At 44.9% G+C, this 14021-nt stretch overlaps 1 protein-coding gene across 1 annotated transcript; it reads left to right on the top strand.

Annotated features, from left to right (window-relative positions):
* Positions 1-2946: 2946 nt before the first annotated feature.
* On the top strand, positions 2947-10432 carry LOC143277908 (small ribosomal subunit protein eS27-like). Its single transcript, XM_076582878.1, has 4 exons — positions 2947-3090; positions 5169-5277; positions 7906-8016; positions 10354-10432. The coding sequence occupies exons 1-4, from the start codon at positions 3085-3087 to the stop codon at positions 10380-10382; spliced, it is 255 nt and encodes an 84-aa protein (XP_076438993.1). The 5' UTR covers positions 2947-3084; the 3' UTR covers positions 10383-10432.
* Positions 10433-14021: the final 3589 nt, after the last annotated feature.

The raw sequence follows: 14021 nt of genomic DNA, 5'->3' as shown, positions 1-14021 counted from the left end.
TCTACAGGGGGTGGGGGGTGGCTCTCAACACTCTACAGGGGGTGGGGTGTGTGTGGCTCTCAACACTCTACAGGGGGTGGGGGTGGCTCTCAACACTCTACAGGGGGTGGGGGTGGCTCTCAACACTCTACAGGGGGTGGGGGTGGGGGTGTCTCTCAACACTCTACAGGGGGTGGGGGTGTGTGGCTCTCAACACTCTACAGGGGGTGGGGGTGGGGGTGTCTCTCAACACTCTACAGGGGGTGGGGTGTGGGGGTGTCTCTCAACACTCTACAGGGGTGGGGGTGGGGGTGGCTCTCAACACTCTACAGGGGTGGGGGTGGGGGTGGCTCTCAACACTCTACAGGGGGTGGGGTGTGGGGGTGGCTCTCAACACTCTACAGGGGGTGGGGGTGGGGGGGTGGCTCTCAACACTCTACAGGGGGTGGGGGGGTGGCTCTCAACACTCTACAGGGGGTGGGGGGGTGGCTCTCAACACTCTACAGGGGGTGGGGGTGTCTCTCAACACTCTACAGGGGGTGGGGGTGGGGGTGTCTCTCAACACTCTACAGGGGGTGGGGGGGTGGCTCTCAACACTCTACAGGGGGTGGGGGTGTCTCTCAACACTCTACAGGGGGTGGGGGTGGGGGTGGCTCTCAACACTCTACAGGGGGTGGGGGTGGGGGTGGCTCTCAACACTCTACAGGGGGTGGGGGTGGGGGTGACTCTCAGCACTCTACAGGGGGTGGGGGTGGGGGTGGCTCTCAACACTCTACAGGGGGTGGGGGTGGCTCTCAACACTCTACAGGGGGTGGGGGGGGGAGGGGCTCTCAACACTCTACAGGGGGAGGGGGTGGGGGTGGCTCTCAACACTCTACAGGGGGTGGGGTGTGGGGGTGGCTCTCAACACTCTACAGGGGGTGGGGGGTGGCTCTCAACACTCTACAGGGGGTGGGGTGTGGGGGTGGCTCTCAACACTCTACAGGGGGTGGGGGTGGGGGTGGCTCTCACTCTACAGGGGGTGGGGGTGGGGGTGACTCTCAGCACTCTACAGGGGGTGGGGGTGGCTCTTAACACTCTACAGGGGGTGGGGGTGGGGGTGGCTCTCAACACTCTACAGGGGGTGGGGGTGGGGGTGGCTCTCACTCTACAGGGGGTGGGGGTGGCTCTCAACACTCTACAGGGGTGGGGGTGGGGGTGGCTCTCAACACTCTACAGGGGGTGGGGGTGGGGGTGGCTCTCAACACTCTACAGGGGGTGGGGGTGGGGGTGGCTCTCAACATTCTACAGGGGTGGGGGTGGGGGTGGCTCTCAACACTCTACAGGGGGTGGGGGTGGCTCTCAACACTCTACAGGGGTGGGGGTGGGGGTGGCTCTCAACACTCTACAGGGGGTGGGGGTGGCTCTCAACACTCTACAGGGGGTGGGGGTGGGGGTGACTCTCAACACTCTACAGGGGGTGGGGGTGGGGGTGGCTCTCAACACTCTACAGGGGGTGGGGGTGGGGGTGACTCTCAACACTCTACAGGGGGTGGGGGTGTGTGGCTCTCAACACTCTACAGGGGGTGGGGGTGGGGGTGGCTCTCAACACTCTACAGGGGGTGGGGGTGTGTGGCTCTCAACACTCTACAGGGGGTGGGGGTGGGGGTGGCTCCCAACACTCTACAGGGGTGGGGGTGGCTCTCAACACTCTACAGGGGGTGGGGGTGTGTGGCTCTCAACACTCTACAGGGGGTGGGGGTGTGTGGCTCTCAACACTCTACAGGGGGTGGGGGTGTGTGGCTCTCAACACTCTACAGGGGGAGGGGGTGGGGGTGGCTCTCAACACTCTACAGGGGGTGGGGGTGGCTCTCAACACTCTACAGGGGGAGGGGGTGGGGGTGGCTCTCAACACTCTACAGGGGGTGGGGGTGGCTCTCAACACTCTAAAGGGGGAGGGGGTGGCTCTCAACACTCTACAGGGGGAGGGGGTGGGGGTGGCTCTCAACGCTCAACAGGGGGTGGGGTGGCTCTCAACACTCAACAGGGGGTGGGGTGGCTCTCAACACTCAACAGGGGGTGGGGGTTGCTCTCAACACTCTGTAGGGTGGGGTGGGTGGGGTGGGGGGTTGCGCTCAACACTCTATAGGGTGTTAGTGTGGTAACGTTTAGCAGAAGACACCTTAAATCCATTCTTTTAGACGATTCGTGGGTTCAGGTTTCTTCTCAGTCTGTCATGTCCACCTGCTTGTCTGTCTTTGCATCTGTGTGTGTTTGTGTGTGTGCTTGTGTGTGTGCTTGTGCGAGAGCTAAATAATTTTTTTTCTGTGCAGACACCACATTAGTGAGTGTGCAGAATCCATGTTTGTATATTCATATTTGTGATTATTTGGTCAGTTCCAATTGATTTAAATCCACCATCGACTGTCTTGTTTGCCTTCGTCTCACTTAATTCCCCTCTCTCACTCTGTCTGTCTCTGTCTCTGTTTCCCACAAACACAGTGTGGAAAATACACACGGCAGAGCTTTTGTGGTTCTTTGTGAGCCCAGCGGGAGTTCGTGCACGGACGTATACATTCAACGGACTTGTAATATATACGTCCGTGAATCGTTCGTGGAGTTTGTGGCAAAAACACATCCGAAAAATAATGTCACCCACTGATCGACAAATTCTATTTTTAGACCAGTTTATGTCACCACACTAAGCCAACACATATGTCTTGCACAATGATTTGCACTGCTGTGCAACGATACTTATTATTTTCCGATTTGTTCATGGTGTTTTTGTTTCTTTCGTTTCGTTCTTTTTGTTTTTGTTTTTTGAAACCGAAACCAAAATTACAAAGGGAAATAATTTCATAAACTGCGTTTGTTTTTGTCTAGTTGTGAACACTTTTAATTTTTGGTAACTTTGTCGTTATGTATCTTAGTGACGAATTTAGTTTTGGTGAGTTACATTATTTTTGAAAATTTATTTCAGATTTCATTTTGGACATGAAATCCGAAAATTGCGAGATGTGGTGAAATTTCCTGAGCATGCGCAGTTTCGGTCAGTCCGCCCTGTCAGACCACATGAAAACCCCGCACGCGTTCTTCCTTTACTGACTCCGCTGCAAAGACGACAACATGCCTGTGAGTAGTCCACACAGTTTTCCAAATTTTAACTCTATTTCTGTTTGTAGGCGAATAGGTTTAAGTCGGCGTTATGTACATGGTTTCCATGTAGCTGTTCAGATATATTTTAATGGAAAAAGTCTTTACGAGAAAGAGACAAATACATTTTATAACGAAGTAAGGCCAGTGGTCCAACATTGGTCCAACAGTGGCAGTGCAATTTTAGTCACGTACGACTCCGCTTCTGGATTGATATTCTCCCAGGTTTTATCCATATGACGGTAATTTTAGGAATATGTTACTACAATAGAAAACGAATCGATGAGACGAATTGTACACGTATGTCTGTTTATAACTTTGATAGTCCGTCACTGCAGCCAAGACAAGGAAAAAAAAAAAAGCGAATGTCAACAAAATGGCGACGGAATTCAGGCACGTGGATAGAAATGGCTGTTTTCCAACCAGCAATACCGCACTTGCTGGCAAGAGTATCTTTTATATGTTATTGCAGTTTACATGAAGTAGATTTGAAAAAGAGATTGGCGAAAGTTTTGGTTGTGTCTATCATGACTTGAAAGTGATTGTTTTAAAAAGTAAACCCAAAACGGCGTCGTGGACTGAAGTAAATCTCAAGGTTTTCGTACCTAAAACTTATTTTTCTGTTGAAATCTCGGACCAGTTTGACAGTAAATTAGTCTATCACCTGCAGTAAGAAGGGACAGTCTGATGTTAAACAAATCGCATTGTAGACTGAAAGTGCGCAGTTCCATGTTTACTGAGTGAGGCCTTAATAAATGGAACAGTGTGCCAGTGTTGTGACTGCCCCAACCATGCCATCTTTAGAGTAGGCAAGATGCTCATTGGGCCAACTCTCCCAAGTAATTATGATCCAGTTTGCTATTATTAACTCAATCTAGTCAAAGTGACTGGGTTACCCCTCAAATTGCTCTATTTTAAGCAATTAAAAAAAAAAAAAAAAATCAACCACTCGCCCTACAAACATAAAACACATACCAGTGGACAGATAAAACAATTTACTAAAAATGCTTATCTAAAGTGAAGGAACCACATGGTTTTGATGATAGAGGTAATCCAATGATTCACATTGGCAGGAAAACAAAAATTTGAACACAGGTAATCCGCTTCATGCTCTGAATCCTCCTACACTGGTTCAGTCCAGTAATTGTGATGCAGTAACTGATCAGTTTACTATTATTATTGTAATGAAATGTATGAATATTATAATACCAGACTCCAAAATAACGTAAGGCATACAATGTAGGGATTTACAGTATCAGTAAAAGTATCAGTAGCTCAAGGAAGCGTCACTGCATTCGGACAAATCCATATACGCTGTACCACATCTGCCAAGCAGATACCTGACCGGCAGGATAACCCAATGCGCTTAGGCCTTGAGAAAAACAAAGAAAAGAAAAAAGAAAATAAAAAAAGAAAATTAAAGACTATTGATCATTTTGATGATAAATAAGCAAATGTAAAACATGCAGACACACATACGCACACACACACACACATAACAGATAATGCATCAAACATGCAGTTTCACAGATACGAATGCACAAACACATAAACATACACAAACCCCGAGACACACGCACGCACATGCAAATTACCCTGCACACATACGCATGCACACTTGTACAAGCACACATACGCCCATATTCCCCACCCCCCAATCCCACACACATATATACAAAACAGGGCGGCCACCACATAACCCAGAAATTTTACCGTGCACTTTGTCATGGCACTGCAAGTTCTTATTGGGTGCTGGTGGGTGCTCCATGCTAAAGAGGGCTAAGGTTGGAAATTTTTTTTGCAATTTGCCACATTTATGGCTTGGTACGTGGTGTCGGCCCATCTTGCCACTGATCTATGTTTTGATCTGTGATGAGCAACAACAAAATCGATTATTTTTACTTCTCAGTATGTGTAGCTGGAGAAGAAAAAAAAATCCCTGATAAATGGATGGTGATGATACTAGTTAATAAATGGTGATTGATGTTTGACACACATGGATGGTGTTGGTTGATGTTTGTTGATAAAAGGATGGTGATGATTGATGTTTGTTGCAGCTTGCGAAAGATCTGCTGCATCCCTCTCTGGAGGAGGAGAAGAGAAAATGCAAGCTGAAACGCCTTGTGCAAAGCCCTAACTCGTACTTCATGGACGTCAAGTGCCCTGGTAGGTTATGTGTGAGGGTTTTAAAACTGTGCAGGGAGGTTATGTGTGAGGGTCTTTGTTACAACAGTGTGTGTAGGGAGGTTGTGTCTTCGTTATGAGTGTGGATGTAAGGAGGTTATGTGTGAGGGTCTTTGTTATAACAGTGTGGATGTAGGGTCTTTGTTGCAACATTGTTTAGGAATGGGGGTCGAGGAATGATGGTCTTTATTGTAACAGTGGATGTACAGACTTGTCATATCAGTATGGATGTAAGAGGGTCTTTGTTATAACAGTGAGGGTATGGTCCCCGTTATAACAGTATGGGTATGGTCCCTGTTGTAACAGTGTGGAGATGGTCCTTGTTGTAACAGTGTGGAGATGGTCCTTGTTGTAACAGTGTGGGTATGGTCCCTGTTGTAACAGTGTGGAGATGGTCCTTGTTGTAACTGTGGGAATGGTCCCTGTTGTAACAGTGTGGGTATGGTCCCTGTTATAACAGTGTGGAGATGGTCCCTGTTGTAACAGTGTGGAGATGGTCCTTGTAACTGTGTGGGTATGGTCCCTGTTATAACTGTGGGTATGGTCCCCGTTATAACTGTGGGTATGGTCCCTGTTGTAACAGTGTGGGTATGGTCCCTGTTATAACTGTGGGTATGGTCCCCGTTATAACTGTGGGTATGGTCCCTGTTATAACAGTGTGGGTATGGTCCCTGTTATAACTGTGGGTATGGTCCCTGTTATAACAGTGTGGGTATGGTCCCTGTTGTAACAGTGTGGGTATGGTCCCTGTTGTAACTGTGGGTATGGTCCCTGTTATAACTGTGGGTATGGTCCCTGTTATAACAGTGTGGGTATGGTCCCTGTTGTAACTGTGGGTATGGTCCCTATTATAACTGTGGGTATGGTCCCTGTTGTAACAGTGTGGGTATGGTCCCTGTTGTAACTGTGGGTATGGTCCCTGTTATAACAGTGTGGGTATGGTCCCTGTTGTAACAGTGTGGGTATGGTCCCTGTTATAACTGTGTGGGTATGGTCCCTGTTGTAACTGTGGGTATGGTCCCTGTTGTAACTGTGGGTATGGTCCCTGTTGTAACAGTGTGGGTATGGTCCCTGTTGTAACTGTGGGTATGGTCCCTGTTGTAACTGTGGGTATGGTCCCTGTTGTAACTGTGGGTATGGTCCCTGTTGTAACTGTGTGGGTATGGTCCCTGTTATAACTGTGTGGGTATGGTCCTTGTAACAGTGTGGGTATGGTCCCTGTTGTAACAGTGTGGGTATGGTCCCTGTTATAACTGTGGGTATGGTCCCTGTTGTAACAGTGTGGGTATGGTCCCTGTTATATGGTCCCTGTTGTAACAGTGTGGGTATGGTCCCTGTTATATGGTCCCTGTTGTAACAGTGTGGGTATGGTCCCTGTTGTAACTGTGTGGGTATGGTCCCTGTTGTAACTGTGGGTATGGTCCCTGTTGTAACTGTGGGTATGGTCCCTGTTGTAACTGTGGGTATGGTCCCTGTTATAACTGTGGGTATGGTCCCTGTTGTAACTGTGTGGGTATGGTCCCTGTTGTAACTGTGGGTATGGTCCCCGTTATAACAGTATGGGTATGGTCCCTGTTGTAACTGTGGGTATGGTCCTTGTTGTAACTGGGTATGGTCCCCGTTATAACAGTATGGGTATGGTCCCTGTTGTAACAGTCTGGAGATGGTCCTTGTTGTAACTGTGTGGGTATGGTCCTTGTTGTAACAGTGTGGGTATGGTCCCTGTTGTAACAGTGTGGGTATGGTCCCTGTTGTAACAGTGTGGGTATGGTCCCTGTTGTAACAGTGTGGGTATGGTCCCTGTTGTAACAGTGTGGGTATGGTCCCTGTTGTAACAGTGTGGGTATGGTCCCTGTTATAACTGTGGGTATGGTCCCTGTTGTAACAGTGGGTATGGTCCCTGTTGTAACTGTGGGTATGGTCCCTGTTGTAACAGTGTGGGTATGGTCCCTGTTGTAACAGTGTGGGTATGGTCCCTGTTGTAACAGTGTGGGTATGGTCCCTATTGTAACAGTGTGGGTATGGTCCCTGTTGTAACAGTGTGGGAATGGTCCCTGTTGTAACAGTGGGTATGGTCCCTGTTATAACAGTGTGGGTATGGTCGTTATTGTAACAGTGTGGGTATGGTCCCTGTTATAACTGCGTGGGTATGGTCCCTGTTATAACTGTGGGTATGGTCCCTGTTATAACTGTGGGTATGGTCCCTGTTATAACTGTGGGTATGGTTCTTGTAACAGTGTAACTGTGTGGATATGGTCCCTGTTATAACAGTGTGGGTATGGTCCTTGTAACAGTGTAACTGTGTGGATATGGTCCCTGTTATAACTGTGGGTATGGTCCCTGTTATAACTGTGGGTATGGTCCCTGTTATGAGTGGATGTATGGGGGGCCAGTGTTATAAAACAGTGTTTGGGGGTGAGTAATAAGTGTTGATGTTTGGAGGTCAGTATTATGATAGTGTGAAGTCGAGGGGTTTTGGTTCAGTGTTGATGCTGTACAAATTGAAGGGGTTGGGGGAATGATGGGGAGAGTAGCCTGAATTTGCACAGAGGAATTATGACACAGTACAATATGACAGATGGTAATGTGTGTGTGTGTGTGTGTGTGCAGGCTGTTACAAGATCACCACGGTGTTCAGCCATGCACAGACGGTGGTTCTGTGTGTCGGCTGCTCCACAGTGCTGTGTCAGCCCACTGGGGGCAAGGCCAGACTCACAGAAGGTAAGCTCTACAACAGTTTTTCGTCTATTCAGGGGGGGAAAGCATTGGTAACAGGTCTAGATTATTCCAACAATTGGAAATCATCTGTATGAGGGAAGATTTAGAAAGTGGCACACTTCTGACTGACACTTGAACAAGTAATTGTGGAGGTAAGTGATTTCAGACTCGGAGATGCCAACTGGTACGATTTTGCCGTATTTTGTTACGCTCTATCGCAGTTTGTTCCAACGTTACACCATGGTCAAAATTGTTACATGAGTTCATTTTCGAGAACATAGCATGGTCATATGCTTTCCTGTTGTAACATTACCCAGACGCTCTAAACTTAGTCATCATGAGGCCAGGGCAGTCACTACTAAACTTGGTCTTGCGTGATGATGCTCAGTGTATCGTGTGTGTGTTTACATTGAAACAGCATTGAGTAAACCAGTCAGGTTTATTGTTTGCTCGAACAAGAGAGAAGGTGGCTGAATCAAGTTACCGTCAAACAGCGTGTGCTCCTCTGCTGATGTGGCTCAGAGTTGGAGTATTCCAACCAAATTCAAAATGTTCCTACCAGATTTCCTGATTGTTTCTTACAAACACTTTACAGGGGTTGGCATCTCTGCAGACTGAAACAGAAATCCTCTGTCTTGTCTGTGATACAGCTTGCAGAGAGTGTGACTGCAGTGGTGGTGATGAGGACAGGTGTCCCATCATTGAAAAGAAAGGAACATGGGTGAAGTCTCTGAGTGGTCTTGGAGGTCTGAAGCCCTAGGTTATGTCCTGGTGGGTCAGGAGGGAGACAGCTGCCTTTCTTTCATGCAAGGTTGTGGCCAGACAGGTTGGGAAGGGGCATTTTTCTTGCACCTGGTGGCAAGGATGGCAAGGTATAGTCAGCCACTTTGCAACAAGGTCAAGATAGTCACACTCCACCTCTTTCTTCGAGCATGTATTTCTTACCCTTGATGCTTGCTCACCACTGGTATGTGAACATGGCTTGCAAATTAGAAAACAGCTGGTCTTCTAGAACAATATACTTGTACAGATTGGCTAGGATCTGAATTAACTTAGTGTCTATAGATGTGAACAAAATGAAATGGTGAATCATGCATATTAAAGATCTACAATTCATTTGGGTGTTTGGTGCAATATGGAAGTAAAAAGATACCAGCAGGTTTACCTCTGAAAATGGAGAGTGGCTGCATCTGGTGGTGGTGGTGGTGGGAATGGTGATTATCTTTCACTTCCAACCTTGGATACATGTGGTTTAGTGGCGGTTGCATTATGAACAGTCAAGCCACTCATTTGCGTAGGCTTGAGTGTTGGAAGCAATGTCTCAGCAAGTTTTGGCTCGATTTTGATGCATTTTTTTTGCGTTTAATAAAGCGAAAAAGCTGCGAGTTTGTCAACATGACCGCCAGGACATGCTATACAGAAGAGGTGGCTAGAATTTTATTTTCCTTACAGTGTCGATAATGAACTGTGAAAACGTGATAGAAGACGAAAGGAATGTTGGTTTTATCAACTGAAGTGAAGGGTTATGTTAGAAAAGTGTAGAAAAAACTTAGCATTTTAGCTTGAAACCCTCAGTTTGGTGTGCTTATTACCATGAAATCCTCCAGATGAAAGCTTCAAGCTGAGATATTCACAGTGAGCTTTTGTGTTCTAATATTGGGTGTGGTGTGTTTGTGGGCGTATGTGTTTGTTTTAACATTACAGTGGAGAAAACACAATTTCCAACTATAAAATAATCTTGAATTTGGTGTCATATACTGTACCATGTCAAACTGATGCAAACTAGGCCTATTGGTTTGCTCTGCTTGGCCAAATTTCGTTTAAAAAAAAGTGTTTGTACTCAATTTGTACAAGACCTCGTGGTGTCTGGGTACTAGTCTTTTTTGTGTGGGAGTGAAACCAGATGCAACTGGTGCACATAAAATAAAACCCACATAAAGGTGTCCACTTAACTAAATTCCATTTGGATGTCAGAAGACTTGTAACATGTTGACTGTGGGACTGTATCATAATGTAGCTGCTGTCAGTCAGAATACTTTTAACATGTTGACTGTGGGACTGTATAATAATGTACTGTAGCTGCCGTCAGTCATAAGACTTGTAACATGTTGACTGTGGGACTGTATAATAATGTACTGTAGCTGCTGTCAGTCAGAAGACTTGCAACATGTTGACTGTGGGACTTTTCCTCTCCATTCAGAGAACCGCTCCCATTTTCATGATGCAAGTTTTGATGCTGCTTAAATTTTTTTTTCATGTTTTTTTTTTCTTGTGGAATGTTTAATTTTGGTGTGTTGATCATGTCCTTCAGTTTGCTAAATATTTTTCTGTCTGTTGCAGGTTGCTCATTCAGGAGAAAGCAACACTAGAGAAACGTCCATTCTTTCTGTGAAATAAAAAAAAAGACTGTGTGAAGAAATTTGTGGATCTGAGTCATTCCATTTTGTGAATGTTGCCAACAAGACATGGCATGAAGTTCAGTGAGAGCAGTGCTGGAGTTCCTCTGTGTTGACAGTGGTGTCTGTGTCTGGATTAGAGAATGCTTTTTTGTGTATTGCTTTAGTGCATTTTGAAACCGCTGGAGTAAATATCTTGCCAGATTTTTATAAAATTTTATTCCATTCATGTAGGTAATAACACCATGATCAAAACAGTTCATTGTAAAAATTATTTATTGGTCACATGGTATAGTCATTGGTTAATGATGAGGGGGAAGATTACAGCTTTCAAATTTAACACCACAAAGAGATCAGAATAGTTGGTGTATTCAGTCCTGCACTGACCTTTCAGATGCATGCACAACTTAGGTAGATTTCCTCACTTTTGATTTATAATTCCTACTTGTGTCCATGGTCTGCACATGTATAGTCAGAACATGTTACAGGTTTTGTATTCAATGTTTACTTTTTAATCACATGTTCTGTATGTGGTAAGGCTCTGAGGCTGAATTTCATCCAAAAAGATAAGGATTTAAAAATATTGCCTTTCATGCTTATTCTCTTCTGTACAAAATACCTTTGATATGACAAGATACATGGTTTGAACATGGTCATTCATTCGGTTCACTTTTCACACCACACTTATGGCTTCTACCTCTCACAGACATCACATGTTCCACAAGAAGCAATGTGTGCAGGGCCAGTATGGCAGGGTCATTGGGGGGTGGTGTGGGAGGGGGTTGAAACACTGCCACATAAACTGCACATTCCCATCTTCATTACATACACAGAGGAGTGACACTTTCAAGACATGTGCACACAAAACTAACCGACAGTGTCAGAGTGGAGACTAAACAAAGTTGAGCATTCACTTCACTTATTGACCAAATGGTTGGACCAGACTGAAAACAAGGCTGAGCATTCACTTCACTTATTGTTGACCAAATGGTTGGACTGACAATGCATGGACTCTGCAGAAGTAAATCATTGTGCAACTTCATGTCCCTCTGTCTTTAGTTTAAAATTCAAAGTAGCACTGCTAAGTCTCCCCAAGTTCATTTCAGTTCTCAAGGAGGCATCGCGTGTTGGGACAAATCCTATACACCACATCAAGGCAGATGCCTGCCCAGCAGCGTAACCCAACGCTCTGAAGTCGGCCCTTGAGGGGAAAAAAAATACAAAAGCAAATACATGTAATCAAATCAATGAGTAGATAAATTACAATAAGCAAAGAATAAAATAATTTGGCCAACCTATAAAGAAACCCCGCCCCACCCCAAAAACCGCAATCAATAATTTCCCATAAACTCGGAAGAAGAAAAACTACCAATGACCATCACTATTTGTTGACCCTGTTTTTAAAGTCCCTCAAACTGTATTAGCATAAAATTTTTATTGTGATTTATGTGCAACAGTACACACACACATATGTTTATATATATATATATATATCCCCAAAAGTGAACTGCTTTTTGACAAGTGTTTTCTCAGTGATAGAAAACCCAAATTCACTGAAAAGTTTCACACTGTAACCTTAGGCTCTCATCGACAAGTCTGCAAAATATCCCATAGTTCGGACACAAATCCTGCCAGTATTGTCAATTTTAAAACCGCATGTCAAAAAAAAAAAAAAAAAATCAGATCTGAGCTCTGCAATGTGACAATGTTCAAGCCAGCTGCCAGGTGTTGTCACTGTGGGTCTAAAAATAGCCGGAGTGTCAAGTCTATTGATTTAAAAATTTTTTTTTTATTGTGGTCTGTATCCAAAATCAGTTCTGTCCAAAGTTTCAGTTTGGAAAGATCAGCCATGCCTATGAGTGAACGTGATAAGGTTACCATTGATGACTGTTTCAAGGAGAAAGGCTGGGGTGGAAGGAGGATCGTAAAGGAATTTCCAGGCAAAGGGCAGAGTGATGATACTGAAAATAGACGTTAAAATCCTTACTACAGGGTCAGTAGCACGTAAAATTGGCAGTGGGAGACCCAAGACTGCATGTTTGGAGGAGAACAAGGACCGTGTTGAACTGATTCAATCCCTGGAGGAGAACCCAGGGACCACAAATCTCTTGGAGAAGTTGCAAGCGATTTACAAATGAGCAAGTCTGTGCAAAGAATGGCTAAAGAGCTGGAGCTGAAGCCCTTCAAGAGGGTACGGGTATGAAGGAGGAACCAAAATGTTTCACGGAAAAGAAAAACTCACTGCCGTAACTTGAATGTCTGCTACTCGGTCACTAATGTGAAAAGGATCATTTTCACACACGAGAAAAAAACTTCACGTTAGAGATAGTTAAAAATCGCCAAAACGATCGTATTTATGGGAAACGGAAACGAGAAATTCAGCCATCTTGCCTCATCATAAGACATAGATTTTCAAAAAAAGATAATGGTTTCAGCTGGAGTATCATGAAAAGGAAAAACATTCATTTTATTGACACTAATAGAGCCAAAGATTTATAGTGAAAGCTACATACAGTTATTGGATGACAATCTTCTCCCGAATTGTAGGCGTCTTTATCCTAGAAACAATTACGTCAGTGTTTCAGCAAGATGGGGCTCCTTCACGCACAAGTAGGGTAACCCAGGCCCATCTGGAGGAAGCTACACCAGAATTCATCAAGAAGGATGAATGGCCTCCACAAAGTCCTGACTAACCCAATGGATTATGCCATGTGGGACTCTGAAGGAGAAGTTTACCAGGGAGTAAGAGACAAATTGACCAAGCAGGCGTCAAAGGACAGGATAATTATGTCAAGGGAAGAGATATCAGTGGAAGAAATACGTAAAAGCATTTCTGCTTGGAAGAAACGGCTTCGTTTAGTCGTAGAGGAACATGGAGGCCACATTGAGCTAAGTGAGTTTTCCTGATACTGGATTTTTTTACATGCTGTTTTGAATTTGACAATACTCGTATAATTGGATATTTTAGATATTTTGCAGACTTGCTGATAATACCCTAAGGTTACTGTGTGAAAATTTTCAATGAATTTGGTTCCTCTGTCACTGAGAAAATATTTGTCAAAAGGCGGGTTAACTTTTTGGGGGACACCCGATATAATATAACATAGTATAATATAATATAACCATTGTGATGTCATCCAGCAGCTTTGATGCTGAGGCATCTGTTCACTGAAAAACAAAAGTTATTATACATTTATTTCATTGTTCGGAAACAAGAATCACCACATATCATCAGCTGGGGGCATGCAAAATTCATTAAATGGATAAGTTGATGTTACTTGCTCCTTTGTTTACAAGCGAAATCACAACATATTTGCTGGGAATATACAAAGTTATTAATGGATAAAGCTGATGTTTATAATATTGACCATAAATGCAGACGAACATTCAGCCCCCCATTCCCTCCTTGCCCCCCTTACAGGGAACTTGTGGAGCTGACAACAGAAAGTCGTACATGCATAAACATACTTTATACATACAGAAACACACATGAAGCAAGTACTTGACATAGCCAAACGTGTGTACCAGTGTATTTGTCCTTCCGTGTTCAGGCTACAGCAGTGGCTGTCATCTCTTGCTTGGCTCATCAACTGTCATCTGATTGTCTCCCCT

This window comes from Babylonia areolata, chromosome 35 (assembly GCF_041734735.1).
Source record: "Babylonia areolata isolate BAREFJ2019XMU chromosome 35, ASM4173473v1, whole genome shotgun sequence".
NCBI classification, from domain to species: Eukaryota; Metazoa; Mollusca; class Gastropoda; order Neogastropoda; family Buccinidae; genus Babylonia; species Babylonia areolata.
This window is presented reverse-complemented; position numbering and strand designations above follow the sequence as displayed.

What these genes read in the sequence shown, in the direction of transcription:
- LOC143277908 (XM_076582878.1), top strand. An exon ending in CATGGACGTCAAGTGCCCTG is followed by an intron (nt 5,278 to 7,905) that starts GTAGGTTATGTG and finishes GTGTGTGTGCAG; the next exon opens with GCTGTTACAAGATCACCACG. An exon ending in CAAGGCCAGACTCACAGAAG is followed by an intron (nt 8,017 to 10,353) that starts GTAAGCTCTACA and finishes TGTCTGTTGCAG; the next exon opens with GTTGCTCATTCAGGAGAAAG.